Source organism: Aspergillus lucknowensis (genome assembly GCF_044049455.1).
Source record: "Aspergillus lucknowensis strain CBS 449.75 chromosome Unknown BJX67scaffold_65, whole genome shotgun sequence".
Lineage (NCBI taxonomy): Eukaryota > Fungi > Ascomycota > Eurotiomycetes > Eurotiales > Aspergillaceae > Aspergillus > Aspergillus lucknowensis.
In genome coordinates, this window is record NW_027263609.1 from 43,334 (window position 1) to 56,376 (window position 13,043).

A 13,043-nucleotide genomic window follows, 5' to 3' on the forward strand; every position below is an offset into this window, starting at 1 on the left:
CCTTCATCAACGAGGCCCTATGTCTGGGCCTCTGGAAGACCCCAGAATCACTTAGGTCGTTGTCTCAAGGGAGCGAACCCAGCCCCGAATGTGGCATTTCATGAGAAGCTGGCAGCCACACCAAGACGAATTCCGGGGTCCGTCAAAAACATCCGAATTGTCTTCCGTCTTTGCCATGGCTCGGTCTATCAGATTGCATTGCCCAGGATAGGCAATACTCTATTCGGTTCACTTCTTCCCCTTCTTCTTTCCCTTCTCCTTCTCGCCCCCACCCTCCTTCTCCTTCCCAAACCCACCCTTAACGAGTGCATCCCGTCCCACAGCGTTAATAATCCGAAACCGATCTGGCCCCAAAAGCACACCACCATACCACCTCGTCACAACAACGACGACGTCCCAAACATCCATCAACTGCATGAGATGGAGTAGTCTCCCGCCCGCAGCAGTCTCGCCATCATCGTCGCAGTCTTGGATTATCATTTCACCCGGTGCGGTCGACGACCCTCCTTTCCCACTGGACGTATCCCTGGAACTGGAGGGCGGTTTCTGTTTCTGTCGAATCCGCCAGGCACTAATATTATGTGTCGCAGAGGCAACCTTCTTGTCACTCGCAAGAAGATAATCCAGATACGCCTGTGCCTGGTCAAGGCTCGTGACGTGCGCGGCGCGCCCAACGAAGACGGATTTCTTCTCGGTAACGACCTCAGACATTACCCAGTCGGGTGGTTGATCGAGCCCAAACGTCTCGTGGAGCGATAAAGATGCGATCTTGGTATCAAGCCCTGTATTATCAACCTGTGTCTCTTCTGTTGTCGTGGCTTTGGTTTTCGTCGTCGTGGTTGTCGTCGCGGCTCCATCCGTATTCGCGCCCCCGATACTCAACTCCTCGAATATTTCTATTGCTTCGTTAATCACGTCAAATAGGCATACAGCGCCGGGCTGATAGGTTCGCCCGAGGATATCTTCGAGCACATCGATGGCGATTCTCCCCTCACCTCGCCACGCCGTCGATGCGGTTCCGAGAATTCTCGGCGGTGTGTCGGGATACGTAGTCTCGAAGGCGAGGAGGAAGGATAAGTGCGGATGGTTTGGGATTTGGAGCTTTATAGCCGTAGTGGGCGACGGAGAGGGGGAGGGGTCTCCAAGGTCTATCGTTGAGGATGAAGTGGAGGAAGAGGTGTTCGATATTGTAATTGTGTGTGGGTCGTAGATGGCGTTTATGGCCTCGATTTCTTCGGTGAGGTCGGCGTTGAGGGAGTCGAGATTTGAGGACATTTCTGACTCGAGTGGTGCGCCATTGGTGTGGGCGCAACTTTGACTGAAGACAGGGAAATTATTGTCTCTCCATGGTGATTATTGGAGATGATCCCTGCTGAGTGCATAATTTTGCATAATGTTGATTACTAATGCATAATATGGTAGCCAAGCCCAGCGCCACAAGGGAAACGAAGGAGCTGAAGTAGAAGCTAAGTTCAACCGAAGACGGACAATCATGAATTTACATTAAGAACAAATTATCTCAAGTTCTCGGTAGAACAGCTGAGCGATTACTTTCATTATCATCATGGTTGGGATCCACAGCGCGAGTCAAAGCGTACATAACGGCATACACAAGACACTGGCGCATCAACTGTCAGCACCCAATCCCGAAGGTATTAGTAGAAGAGGTCATCTGCAGACGCCTCATTGCCTGCACGACACCGTCGTCATCATCGCCATCATCGCCATCCTCAAGTCCATCCAAATTCTTTCTCTGCCAGAACGCCCTGAAACCCTCGACCAGACGCTCGCTGACAGGCACCACATCGTCTTCAGGCATTGCAGCGAAGCAGATTCGAAGATACTGCCAGGCACGACGCTGTACTTCCGGTGTTGGCGCAAACATCCCGCCTGGTCCAAGGAGGCATCGATATGGCTTGTGAGTCATATGCACCCAGAGAGCTTTGGCTAGCCTCTCAGGCTCATACTCCCGGCGCAAGGGATGGCTCTCGTAGTTGACCTTGATCCAGACAAACATACCGCCAGTTGGCCACAAAAAGTCGTACATTTGCACTTTATCCACGATCTCCCAGGAGCTCTCTTCGTCGCTAGATAGTGAGGACTCATTCGTGTTTCCTTTCGCATCGGTTGTGGTGTATTTACCCTCCTCTAGCTGAATACACATTTGTTGCATGCGACGCTCATACCTGGCGCGAAGGCCCTCCAGCCACCGAACCCAGCCGTCCATCTGCCAGCCCCGCTTCTTTTCTTTTTTATCTTTGCGAGAACCGACGGAATCATCATCCACTTGCTGGCCTAGAATAAGCTCGGCAACCATGGCCTGGACGAATCCCGACGGCTGTTGAGTGGATGTCTCCCCGATGCGTGCAATTCTTTCAATCACGGCTGGTTGCGCTGTGACCCAGCCCAGACGACAACCAGGGGCAATAGTCTTCGAGAATGTGTCCAGCCGAACAACACGGCCATCTGTGTCAATTGACAAATAAGATGGGACCAGGGAGTCAAGAAACTCGTACCCAGAAGACTTTCCCCCCGCATTGTAGTTGCGTTTGAGAAGCTGGGTTGCGCCAATCGACGTGTTCCGGTACTTGGCCTGCATCTCTTGCGCCGACGGGTATTGCAGGTTCCAGTAAGGATCATCCTCGACGATGATTACATCGAATTTCTGACAGATAGCATAGATCTGCTTGCGCCGTTCAACAGATAGAGTACCGCCAGTTGGATTTTGCCCGATACTACAGCAACACAGATGAGTTAGTCAGTGGAGCCGATCCTCCCAACCCCAGCCAAGAGAGAGACTCACGTTATTGTGTACATCACGTGTGGACGACGGCCGTTGCGATAGTCCCAATTTTGCAGAACGTCTAACAATCCTCCTGGACCATGTGGTAACATACCCTCGGCGTCCATAGCCACCGGAGCAATGTTGAGTCCTCGCGGCTGGAAAGTCTGAATGGCGTTCATATACACGAACTCTTCGCAAATAACGCCTTGGCGCAAGTGTACCCAGTCACGATCGGGATTCCATGTGTTGGTGAAGGCCTCAACTACCCTAGAAAACCCGTCTGTTGCTCCTACACTCAGAACGGTATCTGGGCCACCAGCATACGGGACGTTCGGATGAAGATGCTCGCGAACGAATTGGTTTACGAACGTTGCCAGGGGAGGAATTCCCGCAATGGTGCCATACTGCAAGGCAGTCGTGATGTCGATTTTCTTCTGTATGGCACTTGGAGACTCTTTCGGCACAATCACCCGTTCAGAGGGTTGGGGTCCTTGAGACTTCTTGCCATCAGGAGCAAGAGGAAATCGCTGAGGATGTGCAGCAGAGGCTTCTAGAGTGTCATACGGGAAATAAGAGGCATTCGGCAGACCTAGAGAACACAAGGACGTCAGGATTGCTGTCAATTCAGCTGTGGGAGGTTCAGGATAATGCGCCATACCTCCTGCCAGATTTGCAATATCTGGAATCAGGAAATACTTGTAGAAATCTTTGACAGCACTGGGGGCACGCTGTTTAGTTGTGTAGCTGAAATGATGGGATAAATCCACAGGGGGCGACGCGGACGCCATTATTGTGAATGATGTCTGAAGACCATCTCTGGAGTCAGGTCACTTGGGGGGGGGGCTCGGATTGTGTTGGAGAAGCCGTTGATAACAAAAGGGCCCTATTTTGCTTGATAAGCAACTAATGGCACAACGGCTGCCACCCCGACAGCCAATAAAGGCGCCCCATTAGCAGGTTTGTTGGTGTGGGATTCAGGTCATGTGAAATCAATGCTCTCGTTGAATTTTAATTGGGAATGGGGACTGTTGTTACAAGAGACGTGATGAAGGACAGCTCTCCAGATTCGTATTCGCGGAAGCCCTGGACTTGCAGGGAAGATCTCCCCGCCCGTTGAGGCTGATCGCTCGCTCGCCCTCTCCTGCAGATCTCGGGAAGTTAAGAGTGACATAACTTTAAAGTACACATCCTCATGCAGATTCCTCCTCCTGTGACTCTGAATTATTGCTGGAAGTCAAACCTCAAATCGCCGGGAATCGCACTGGAGCCTGCTGATGACATAATCGCCAGTGATTGGTGCCACCCCGCCACCATCCACAGCCTGAGGCTCGCTGACTTCAGCGCCATCTTGATCTCTTCTCTTCTTCATTTCGTCGCTCATTCCTCAACGTCTGACTATCGTTATTCTATCAACTATCATTACCTGATCCTTGCGCGCCAGTCTCGACGCCGCCCTTTCCGACGCTAGGACTCTTCCACTCGTTGTGGGGGGCGTTCTAGACCACTACCGATCTTGGCTATCATTATCGAGAACCATCGTTTTCCTCTGGTTCCTCATCGCTGGCCGATCAATTCCTTGAACTACATCTCAGAATGTTTGGAGAAGGTCCAGATGACAGCTCTCGGGTGTATGTACCCCCCGTCGTCGAAATTGAAGACCAGTCGGATGATTCCGATGCTGCCGATAACCTACTGCCCCGCGATGTCGACACTGGCAACACTGTCCTCCCCGTCTGGTTACGGGAGTCTTCCAAATCATTTCGCTGGAAATGGGTCCCTTTGCCTCTTCGAAAGGCCGCTCGCGCGACAGCAGACTTCGTCAAGGGTCCCAATCCGCCAAATCCGCTCCTGTTGATGCCCTTGTTTCCACAAGTCCAAGAACTGCCGAAACGGTACTTGGACAAGTTTTTCCCCAAGCGAAAGCATAAGATTTCGATTCTCCTATTCTTCTATCTCGCATGGTTTGTACCATGGACCATTCTCTTCCTACACTCTCGGTCCGCAGGGTACATCGCCGGCTATGGACGACCGCGGACTTTGTCATGCTCGACGAGCTTCTGGTAAGTCAAATCCCTTGAATGTAATCCGACATATCTAACAAAGCTTCGCAGGTCCTCCGGAAACAGGTGTGGAGTAAACGGAAACGACTGCCGCCCGTTCACGGCCGCATCTATGGCCTTCCGATGTCCCGCGAACTGTCGAGACGCCAAGATGCTTGAACCCTACACCATTGGAAATGAAACGATAAGCTATAAAGGGCTTGTAGTCGGAGGACCGGAACCAGGATTAGATGAACCGGGTATATATCGGGCGGACAGCTTCATCTGCCAATCTGCTATCCATGCTGGGGTTATCGACAATGACGGCGGCTGCGGTGTCGCTCGACTAGAAGGAGCAGCGCACTCATTCCATCCATCGAAGAAGAATGGAATCAGCTCGACCGGCTTTCCATCAACGTTTCCCAAATCCTTCAGCTTCGTTAAGCCTTCTTCGGATTCCAACTGCCCACAGGACCCACGATGGCCCCTGCTAGGAATCACAATTGGCGCACTCGCTCTTCTGTGGCTCTTCTGCTCCTCGCCGGCAGTACTATTCTTCAGCACATTCTTTATGCTTTTCAGCCAGGTTGGTTTGGTGTCTGATCCACCGCCAAGGGCTCAGCTGGCCGACTTGCTGTCCGTCTTCCTTTCTCGGCTGCTCCCAGCGTCGTTCGTTGCCTATGTTTTGTACAGATATTGCGCACGACCACTTCTGAGCCCGTTATCACCATCTATATACCAGCTCAGCAAGACTTTCCTCTTCTTGCCACCTGCGTTCTTCGGCGGGCTGAACAACTACACCTTCGCAAGACTGATTCCGCTTGAGCGCCTCACACCTCATGATATCCAACAACAACCCGGAGCGAAGCTCGCGTTAGCTCTGGTGATCCCAACTATAATATGCATTATTGTTACCCAGGCCAACCAAATTCGCATGGGCGGGCTAATGCCACATTATCTCAAGGTCTACGGCACAATGGGGCTTATTCTCTTGATTCTACTCCCGCTCCCGGGGCTGCGACTTCGCATCCATCACTATATCCTTGCGATTCTTTTAATGTATGGCACTGCCTTCCCGACCCGGCCGTCGTTAGTCTATCAGGGATTGCTGCTTGGTCTCTTCATCAATGGCATTGCTAGATGGGGTTTTGCGTCCATTATTGAGACTCCCGCCGCATTGGGCGAGCAGCCAGGCCCTGGTGGGTCAAATGGATGGTGGGGAAGCACCTCGCCCAACATCACCGACTCTTCTGTCACCATCTCTCTTCCAGATAGATACTCTGGTGAGCCGTACCATGGCAACGGTAACATCACATTCACGCTTTGGGAGCGAGAACATATGGACAGTCTCGGTGTAGACGGAATCTCGGTACTCGTTAACGACGTTGAACGCTGGCGCGGCTACATAGACGAAGATCCCCGAGGAGAATTCACCTGGCATCGCCACGGCCACTCTGGCCTAGAACTAGAACACACATCAACCATCGAAGACGAGTCTCCTCCGGAGTCAGGACCAGAATCAAAATGGGAACTAAACACCGCCAGGCTCGACCGCACCGACAATGGCAAGCCCGAAACTCTCTTCTTCCGCTTCGCATTTCTCCGAGGCGCCGAAGCAGGCAAGTACGGCGGTACAGGCATCTGGCTCGAAAACGGGGAATGGATCTCGCCGCCTCACAAAGAATCCTAGACTTCTCCCTCGGTTTTTTTTTTCTGCTCTTTCGGTGTTAGGAGTATTGCCTACTAGACGGAAACATGATATGCTATGCTATGCTGCGTTACCCAGCTGTGACTGGGCTGGAGTTGGATATGATACGAATGATGTGGTGTTATGCGGCTGTGTTCCTCATATCATGATTTATAAATGGTAGACCTTCTCTATACTCTGTAGTCCTTGTACGCTTCCAGAGTTTATCCAGGACCCTGAGGAGAAGATAAGACGGGATGTTGGTGGAGGTCGCCTCCGTCCCTGTAGATCATAATGATATGTCCAGCGCATGGAGTGGGGGGGCCTGCCGTGTCCACTTTTGGCGACCCGAGCTGTCCATCACAGAAGGATTGGTCGAACAAGATCTGTTATCAAGCACCCTTGGAAAAGGGGCCAGGGCATTCCGTTTTCCAAGGCTGCTTCACGGTGCATCAAGAAGTATCTACAGGAATCATATCTACTGAGGACCCCGAAATTCAAAGCAACCATGACTCCAACATTCAAACCTAGATATATAAGACGAAAGGAATCATATACAGGATAAAAAGGTGAGAATGCAGACCGGACGGTGTCACGCCGTACGGAACGCATACACACATACATTGGCTATGCCTAAGAAGCTCTTTCCCCAGTTCTCTTCCCGTCAAGAGAAGGACAGAGGACTGAAGCGCGAGACGATCCATGTCATACTGCAAAGTAGACTTCTTATGTATGTCATGCTTTCACCTGTACCATTCCATCAAGGAATAGGACAAGAGGCAGACAAATTCAGTCCAGTTAATCATGTACGTCGGAATCGGGATGAAAGGTTGATCTGGTTGGTGAGAGAGGCAGAGTACTGACGGGAGAGTGAAATGAGGTCAGGTAGAGAAAAGTGTAAGTGGTAACTATCAAAAAGTATCTTCGAGAAGTGAAATCAAGGATGGTCGGGCCACAGCTGGACGGGACAAACGAGGGTGTGAGGGGCCGGCCGAAGACGTCGAAAGTTAATTCAAGATGTAGGTACAGATCGTGAGAGATATGGTGGATTTTCCTCCCGAGAAAATCCGTTTTCATCTCAGAACGCCTATCATGGGGTCATAATACAGTACCAAATTTAGTGCGCATGGTGGCCGTGCTGGTGACGCTTGTGAGCCTCCAGGTGGTCATGGTGATCGCGCTTAGCGGGTGCTTCTTGAGCAGAAGGTTCGGTGGGGAGGGAGACGACCGTATCAACGGTCCGGGTCACCGTGTTGTAAGCGGTAGACAGAACCTCAACTCCACCAGTTTCGGTCTTCACGGGAACGTCGTTCTCATCGACTAAGACGACAATCTCCTGCTCCACCCAGACGATCTCTTGCGTCACGGTGCTCTTCACATAGGACGTAGTCGGGATCGGAGTCCAGGTCGAAGTCGAAGTCGAAGTGGTAGAGGTAGTTGGTGGAGCTTCGGTGGTGGAGCTGGTTGTAGATGTTGTAGTCTTTGAATCCGCCGCATGAACGTTGCCAACAAGGTTACCAACGTCGATCGAGATGCCCAGGCCCTGGCTGTCGTCCGAAGGAGGTTCGCTGCCGCTACGATATTTAATAGGGAAAGCGTACTCAGGTCCCCATTCAACGGCAAGGTCGTTGGGGAGACCACCCTTGACCTTGGTGAGGTCTTCAGACTTCAAGAGGCTAGGAATATCGAATGAACAAAGACCTTGCTCAAGCTCGCTTTGGAGTTCGAAGACTGGACAATCTTCAACCATGCCAGATGGGTTGGTGCACGTCTTAACAGCCTCTTCCAGAACACCAGACTCCCAACCATGCATAAAGTCGCCATGGTAGCCAAACCCAGTGGGGTCACCAGTAGAAAGAGTAAAGTAGCCATCACGATCCTTGAAGGCATATGTGCCCCAGATAGTCTCAAAGAAAAGAGAAACGATGCGGTGTTCAAAGCCCTCCGGGCAAGTGCCGTCCATAACCAGCGAGGGATAAGCGACATGTGACTTGTGGTCGTCCGAATCGACATCCTTGCCGTTCCAGCAAGAAGGGAACATCAATTCAAAGCGAACACCGTCGGGGCAGTGTTCATCCAGATACGCCTTCTCGGGCAAAAAGTGACGACCGAGAGATGGCTCAGGCGTGGCAGCGTAGTTCAAGCAATTGAAGCCAAGAGCCTTCTGGGCAAGGGCGGGCTGACTAGCTTGGTCGCCAGTCCATTCGGATTTCGGAGGGTCTGGGACGGGCCAAGTGAAGTTGCGCTGGAAAGGGTCGCCAGCAATCATGCGGAAGTCTTCGGGGAATGCCTCGACACCTTCTCCATACAATAGGTAATATCTAGATACGCAAGCAGGTCCGTCCGTTAGTCATCCCATACGACATCGCAGGGCTCTCATAACTTACGCAAGGAGCCCTCCAACTTCTTCCACCAGCTCAGCGTCGCCGCTTTCTTTATCAATAAAGTACAGAGCAGGGGCCCAGTAAGCCGATTTGTCCTGTTTGACGGCACAAGACGTGCAGCTTCCTCCAAGGAGAGAAAGCATGTCCGAGATCATGGAAAAGCCTAGCGGGAAAAGTTCAGTGAGCGAAGCTTAGGTGAGACTGAAAAGGGTCAAACCGACCATTCGATCCATGAACTGTGTGGACATGGTACGAGGGCTCGCCTGGGGTCACCAGAGGGTCCATCCGCGCAAGACCGCTCCGTCCACGGCAAGGGAGACGCCAGAAGGCATCAGCCACGCCTGAGAACGCGGCCAGACAAGCTACCAGACTGGTGTCGAGCCGCATCTTAGCAGGCATGATGGCAAACGTCGATATCGAGTGAAAGGAGCGACAAGGGTGGGCTTCAAAGGAGCGAAATGTTTCAACGGTGCGTCTTCACGACTCAGTCGCGGATTAAGCTATAATCGCCGCAGACGATAGTTAGAATACGATTAATTCAGCATTGAAAGAAACATTGTTAAGACGCATTGCATCGGGTATAAGGAATAGAAAGGCCAATGTGGGTGCCGCCAAAAGGTGTGTTGTAGAGCAAGAGAAGTATTTGCCGGGCACCAGGCAGAGGAAACAGTCAACAGAGGACAACAAAGAAAGCCCGGAAGGCGCACATTCTCTCCTCGGGCGGCTCGCAACAACACGGCGCCGGCACAGGGTTCGGCAACCACTCAAAAGAAAGCTGACTTCATAGTGGACGAGAGTGGCTGGGGGGCTGCAGGTAAGGGAGGACTCCTTGCAGTGAGGAATGGAGTTCAGGATCATGGCCCTGCAGCGCCACGAGGGCAGAGCGAGAGCCAAAAGCGTTCAGCGAGGAAGCGGAAGGACAGGCATGGGAGGACGACAAGAAAATAAATTATATCAAATCGTTGTCCAAGACTGAATGGAATTGTAAAACCAGAGAAATACCGACGTACCTAGTAGTGAGGACGGTCTGATAGAGCCAGCTCGAATGGGATGCGGCCTGGGATCGTGTTAGGAATTTCAGATACCAGGAGTCATTTCGATCGGTCGTACCTGAGATGCGACAGCAGGCCACACCCTTCACGGTCAGCGACGATGTTAACGAGAGACTGGGAGGGAAAAACAGAAAGCAAAGAGAGACGGAAGAAGCTGGCAAGGAGGGGAAGAAGAGAGGAAGCAAAAGCAGATGAAAGGAGCGGAAAGACGAAACGAAGCGCCGTCTGATCGTGGTTGATGGTTGGTATCGAGGGCGAAGGCAGGGGAAGGAGAGACAACAAATCGTCAAACCGTTCTTCGACAGACGCAAGTCCAATCATGTCAAGGATACCATCATTTTTGCGACTTTCTTTCCTTCCTTCTCTTCTTGCAACATGGTTCAACATCCCAAGAATCGTCTCAAATTTCCCCCCGCCTTGGCCTCCAAACAGGGCGCCTGCTCAAGTGAGCCGCTCAGAGCCTAAGAGTTCACTATCGATATTTCTCTTGTCCATCACCCGAACCAAACTCTCCAAGGATGATCCGAATCTCCAGAGTCGCCTCTGACAACCAAGCGCCAGAAGAGCGGTGTCACGATAATCGGAAAAGCACTCAGGTTGGACAAGAGAGAGCCGCTTGGGTTCAGGAACCAAAAGCGCCACTGAGCTCATTGTGCGGGGTCTCTTTTCATTTGCATTTGAAGGTTAAATCACAGGATGGTGGTCAGGGGCAAATGAACTTTGTCCTCGAGGCATGCAACAAAACCTCGAGAAGGTAAGCGATTGCGATTGGGTATTCCAGTTCTTGTTCTCATTTCCCAAAAGAAGCCAAGAAAGGCAGTGTCTCCATTTGCATCTCCATCCTCTGGTCCACCAAGAATTAGCCTGATCTCCAGGGGAAGACAACTTCAGAAGGATGGGAAAGGGGAATCCAAGAGAACTGGCGCCCAGGGCCCAGGTGGCGGAACCTGAAACAGGAACCGGCCGAATCACATCGAACAATGACGCTTCCCCTGGCGTGGGAGGTAAAAGAATGCACAAACAGCCGACAAGATGAAACGCTTGGGCAGCCAATCGTTCTGCATCAGAGGACAGACAGCCTGACAGTTCAGAAGAGCTGCTTGGGTTTGCACATCAAGGCCAGGCATATCGTCTTTCTTATCCAATGTCTTTATCGTTCCCAGGACATGCGAACTCCCAAGAAAGACACCGGATAGTGCAACCGAGACTTTGGGACATCCGATTCTGACAAGAATGTCATCAACCGAATTCCGCAGGCGAGTCATGCCGTCGCATATTCACCAATCCAACTGCATGACACCTTTGTGCAACCAATATCCTCCTTGAACAACGGCCACCGACCGAGGTCACCGCGTCACACACCACTGTTCGAGTCTTGTCAAACAAGCGATGCATCAAAAACGTATCTCGAAGTCCAACCAACCCCTCGAAACCCATGTTCCCGGCTGCAATTTCTCTTTGCAACAGGAGATTATTCAGATCATCCCGAGAGCAGACCCTCACTCCAGACAGCCCAACCTCTTGAATTCCCAGAAGCGGATCGCAAGATCCCGGCTGTTGATCCTAATCTTCAACCCTTGAATGCAGAAGCTTCGCCCGTCGAACCCCTCCAGAGAACGGCAACCATTCGTCCCCCACGGATGAACTCGTGCCGTCCCTGCCCCTATTTCTGCTGATCAGCTTTCCGCCCAAGAATGCGTCAGAGGGTCCAGAAAGACAGGTCTGAGAAATCCGCCATCGCAGAAGCAGGAAAACTTGGGAAGCAAAACCTCACCCCGAGTATTTGTGACGAAAGCACAGCTGAGGATCGAGAGTCGCCTTATCTGGCCCCAATCTTCCCCAAACTCCAACAAGTGGGCATTCCTCTGGCTCGCAAGGCACTGCACTGGAAAACGCCGAGATACGAGTCAAAAACCCTTGCTCATCAAAGATGAGGTCAGTGGCGACTTTAAAGTGAGCACTCGATTTTAGCTCCGTGTGGCACAAAAAGGTTCAAGACGCCTCACGCCACGGAGAATACCCAAAAAGCCCCCCTCCCAAAATAAGATGACGGAAAAGGAGTGTGACGGCAGCCACGATGCATCCAGCAACGACAGAAAAAAAGAAACGTAGGGCAAAATATTCCTCCCCGACTGGGAGTCGAACGCAGGTCTCTCGTGCTTGTTCTCCTTCCTGACCAGCGGAAATCATGACCGTAGCCAATCGAGGAACTATTAAAAACATCGTATCAGCGCAGGTGACGTTAAGGACGCAAGCGACTGCCCTGGTGGAGGGTTATTGAAATAGAAATGGGAGACCGTGGGAATGTTTTTGGGTTGATCAGGTGCTATATCTATTCGTATCCTCCGGGAAATTGTTGTTCTTTGCGCTGATTCCAAATCGATCGCGCTGAACAGCAGTGCGAAGAGATAATATATATATCAGAAGACCGCGCCTGCCATATACTACTTTTGGCAGGATTATTCAGAAATATTGTAAGCTCCTCAAATTGGACGACAATTTGGCTAAACTATGATAAGTAAGATGGTATTGGACGCTGAGGCCCATACCATATTTCCCAGTACGACACCGACCGCGATGTAAATGAGGGTTGTTGTGAAAAGCTCAGAAGGCTCCTGGTATCCAGAGCCATGAAAAGAAGGGCCAATATCGAGTGGATACAGGTCCTGCCATCGGCATCCCTCTTGCTAGCCTTCGAGAGAGATATTGATGCATCTTTCCAGGGCGCCTCTCCTGGTGCAGCGGCAATATGTTGTACGATAGACTTGTGGATGGGGTTATGGCCCCAATACCACAGATGTCTGGACCGCAGAACGTCTCCAACTCATCTCGACGGTATGAGTTATGCGCTCAAATTAGGTTCCCACTTCATTAGGTTCTCGGTTGCGGTTGACTGTATCGTCAATTGGCGGCGTGCCATGGTGATGAGGATAGGATGCTGAATTGTGCAGAATGCGCAGCGGCGTCTCGGCAGCAATATCCCAATAACACCTCGGAGAATGCACGCCTAACGATGCAAGACGCACGTTGAACGTCCTGCGTGGAGCGCAACCCGTCATACCGTTCCCGGTATGTTCTCAAAAGAGCAGCACATAG

The 13,043-nt window shown here is 51.6% G+C and overlaps 4 protein-coding genes across 4 annotated transcripts; 1 reads left to right on the top strand and 3 right to left on the bottom strand.

Annotated features, from left to right (window-relative positions):
• Positions 1 to 228: 228 nt before the first annotated feature.
• BJX67DRAFT_375174 (putative aromatic amino acid aminotransferase) lies at positions 229 to 3,573 on the bottom strand (the record flags this gene model as incomplete). The annotated part of the gene is made up of 4 exons (XM_071031656.1): positions 229 to 1,232; positions 1,702 to 2,735; positions 2,804 to 3,374; positions 3,444 to 3,573. 4 exons carry the CDS (start codon positions 3,571 to 3,573, stop codon positions 229 to 231), a joined length of 2,739 nt encoding a protein of 912 aa, XP_070881541.1.
• Positions 3,574 to 4,167: 594 nt separating this feature from the next.
• BJX67DRAFT_295355 (LCCL domain-containing protein) lies at positions 4,168 to 6,800 on the top strand. Its single transcript, XM_071026868.1, has 2 exons — positions 4,168 to 4,845; positions 4,897 to 6,800. Exons 1-2 carry the CDS (start codon positions 4,379 to 4,381, stop codon positions 6,512 to 6,514), a joined length of 2,085 nt encoding a protein of 694 aa, XP_070881542.1. The 5' UTR covers positions 4,168 to 4,378; the 3' UTR covers positions 6,515 to 6,800.
• Positions 6,801 to 7,501: 701 nt separating this feature from the next.
• Positions 7,502 to 9,385, bottom strand: BJX67DRAFT_295392 (DUF1996 domain-containing protein). Its single transcript, XM_071026869.1, has 3 exons — positions 9,117 to 9,385; positions 8,899 to 9,058; positions 7,502 to 8,832 (listed from the first exon to the last, which is right to left on the bottom strand). The coding sequence occupies exons 1-3, from the start codon at positions 9,292 to 9,294 to the stop codon at positions 7,629 to 7,631; spliced, it is 1,542 nt and encodes a 513-aa protein (XP_070881543.1). The 5' UTR covers positions 9,295 to 9,385; the 3' UTR covers positions 7,502 to 7,628.
• BJX67DRAFT_366063 (uncharacterized protein) lies at positions 9,336 to 9,876 on the bottom strand. The gene has a single exon (XM_071030340.1). It carries the CDS (start codon positions 9,751 to 9,753, stop codon positions 9,418 to 9,420), a length of 336 nt encoding a protein of 111 aa, XP_070881544.1. The 5' UTR covers positions 9,754 to 9,876; the 3' UTR covers positions 9,336 to 9,417.
• Between the last annotated feature and the right edge of the window lie 3,167 nt (positions 9,877 to 13,043).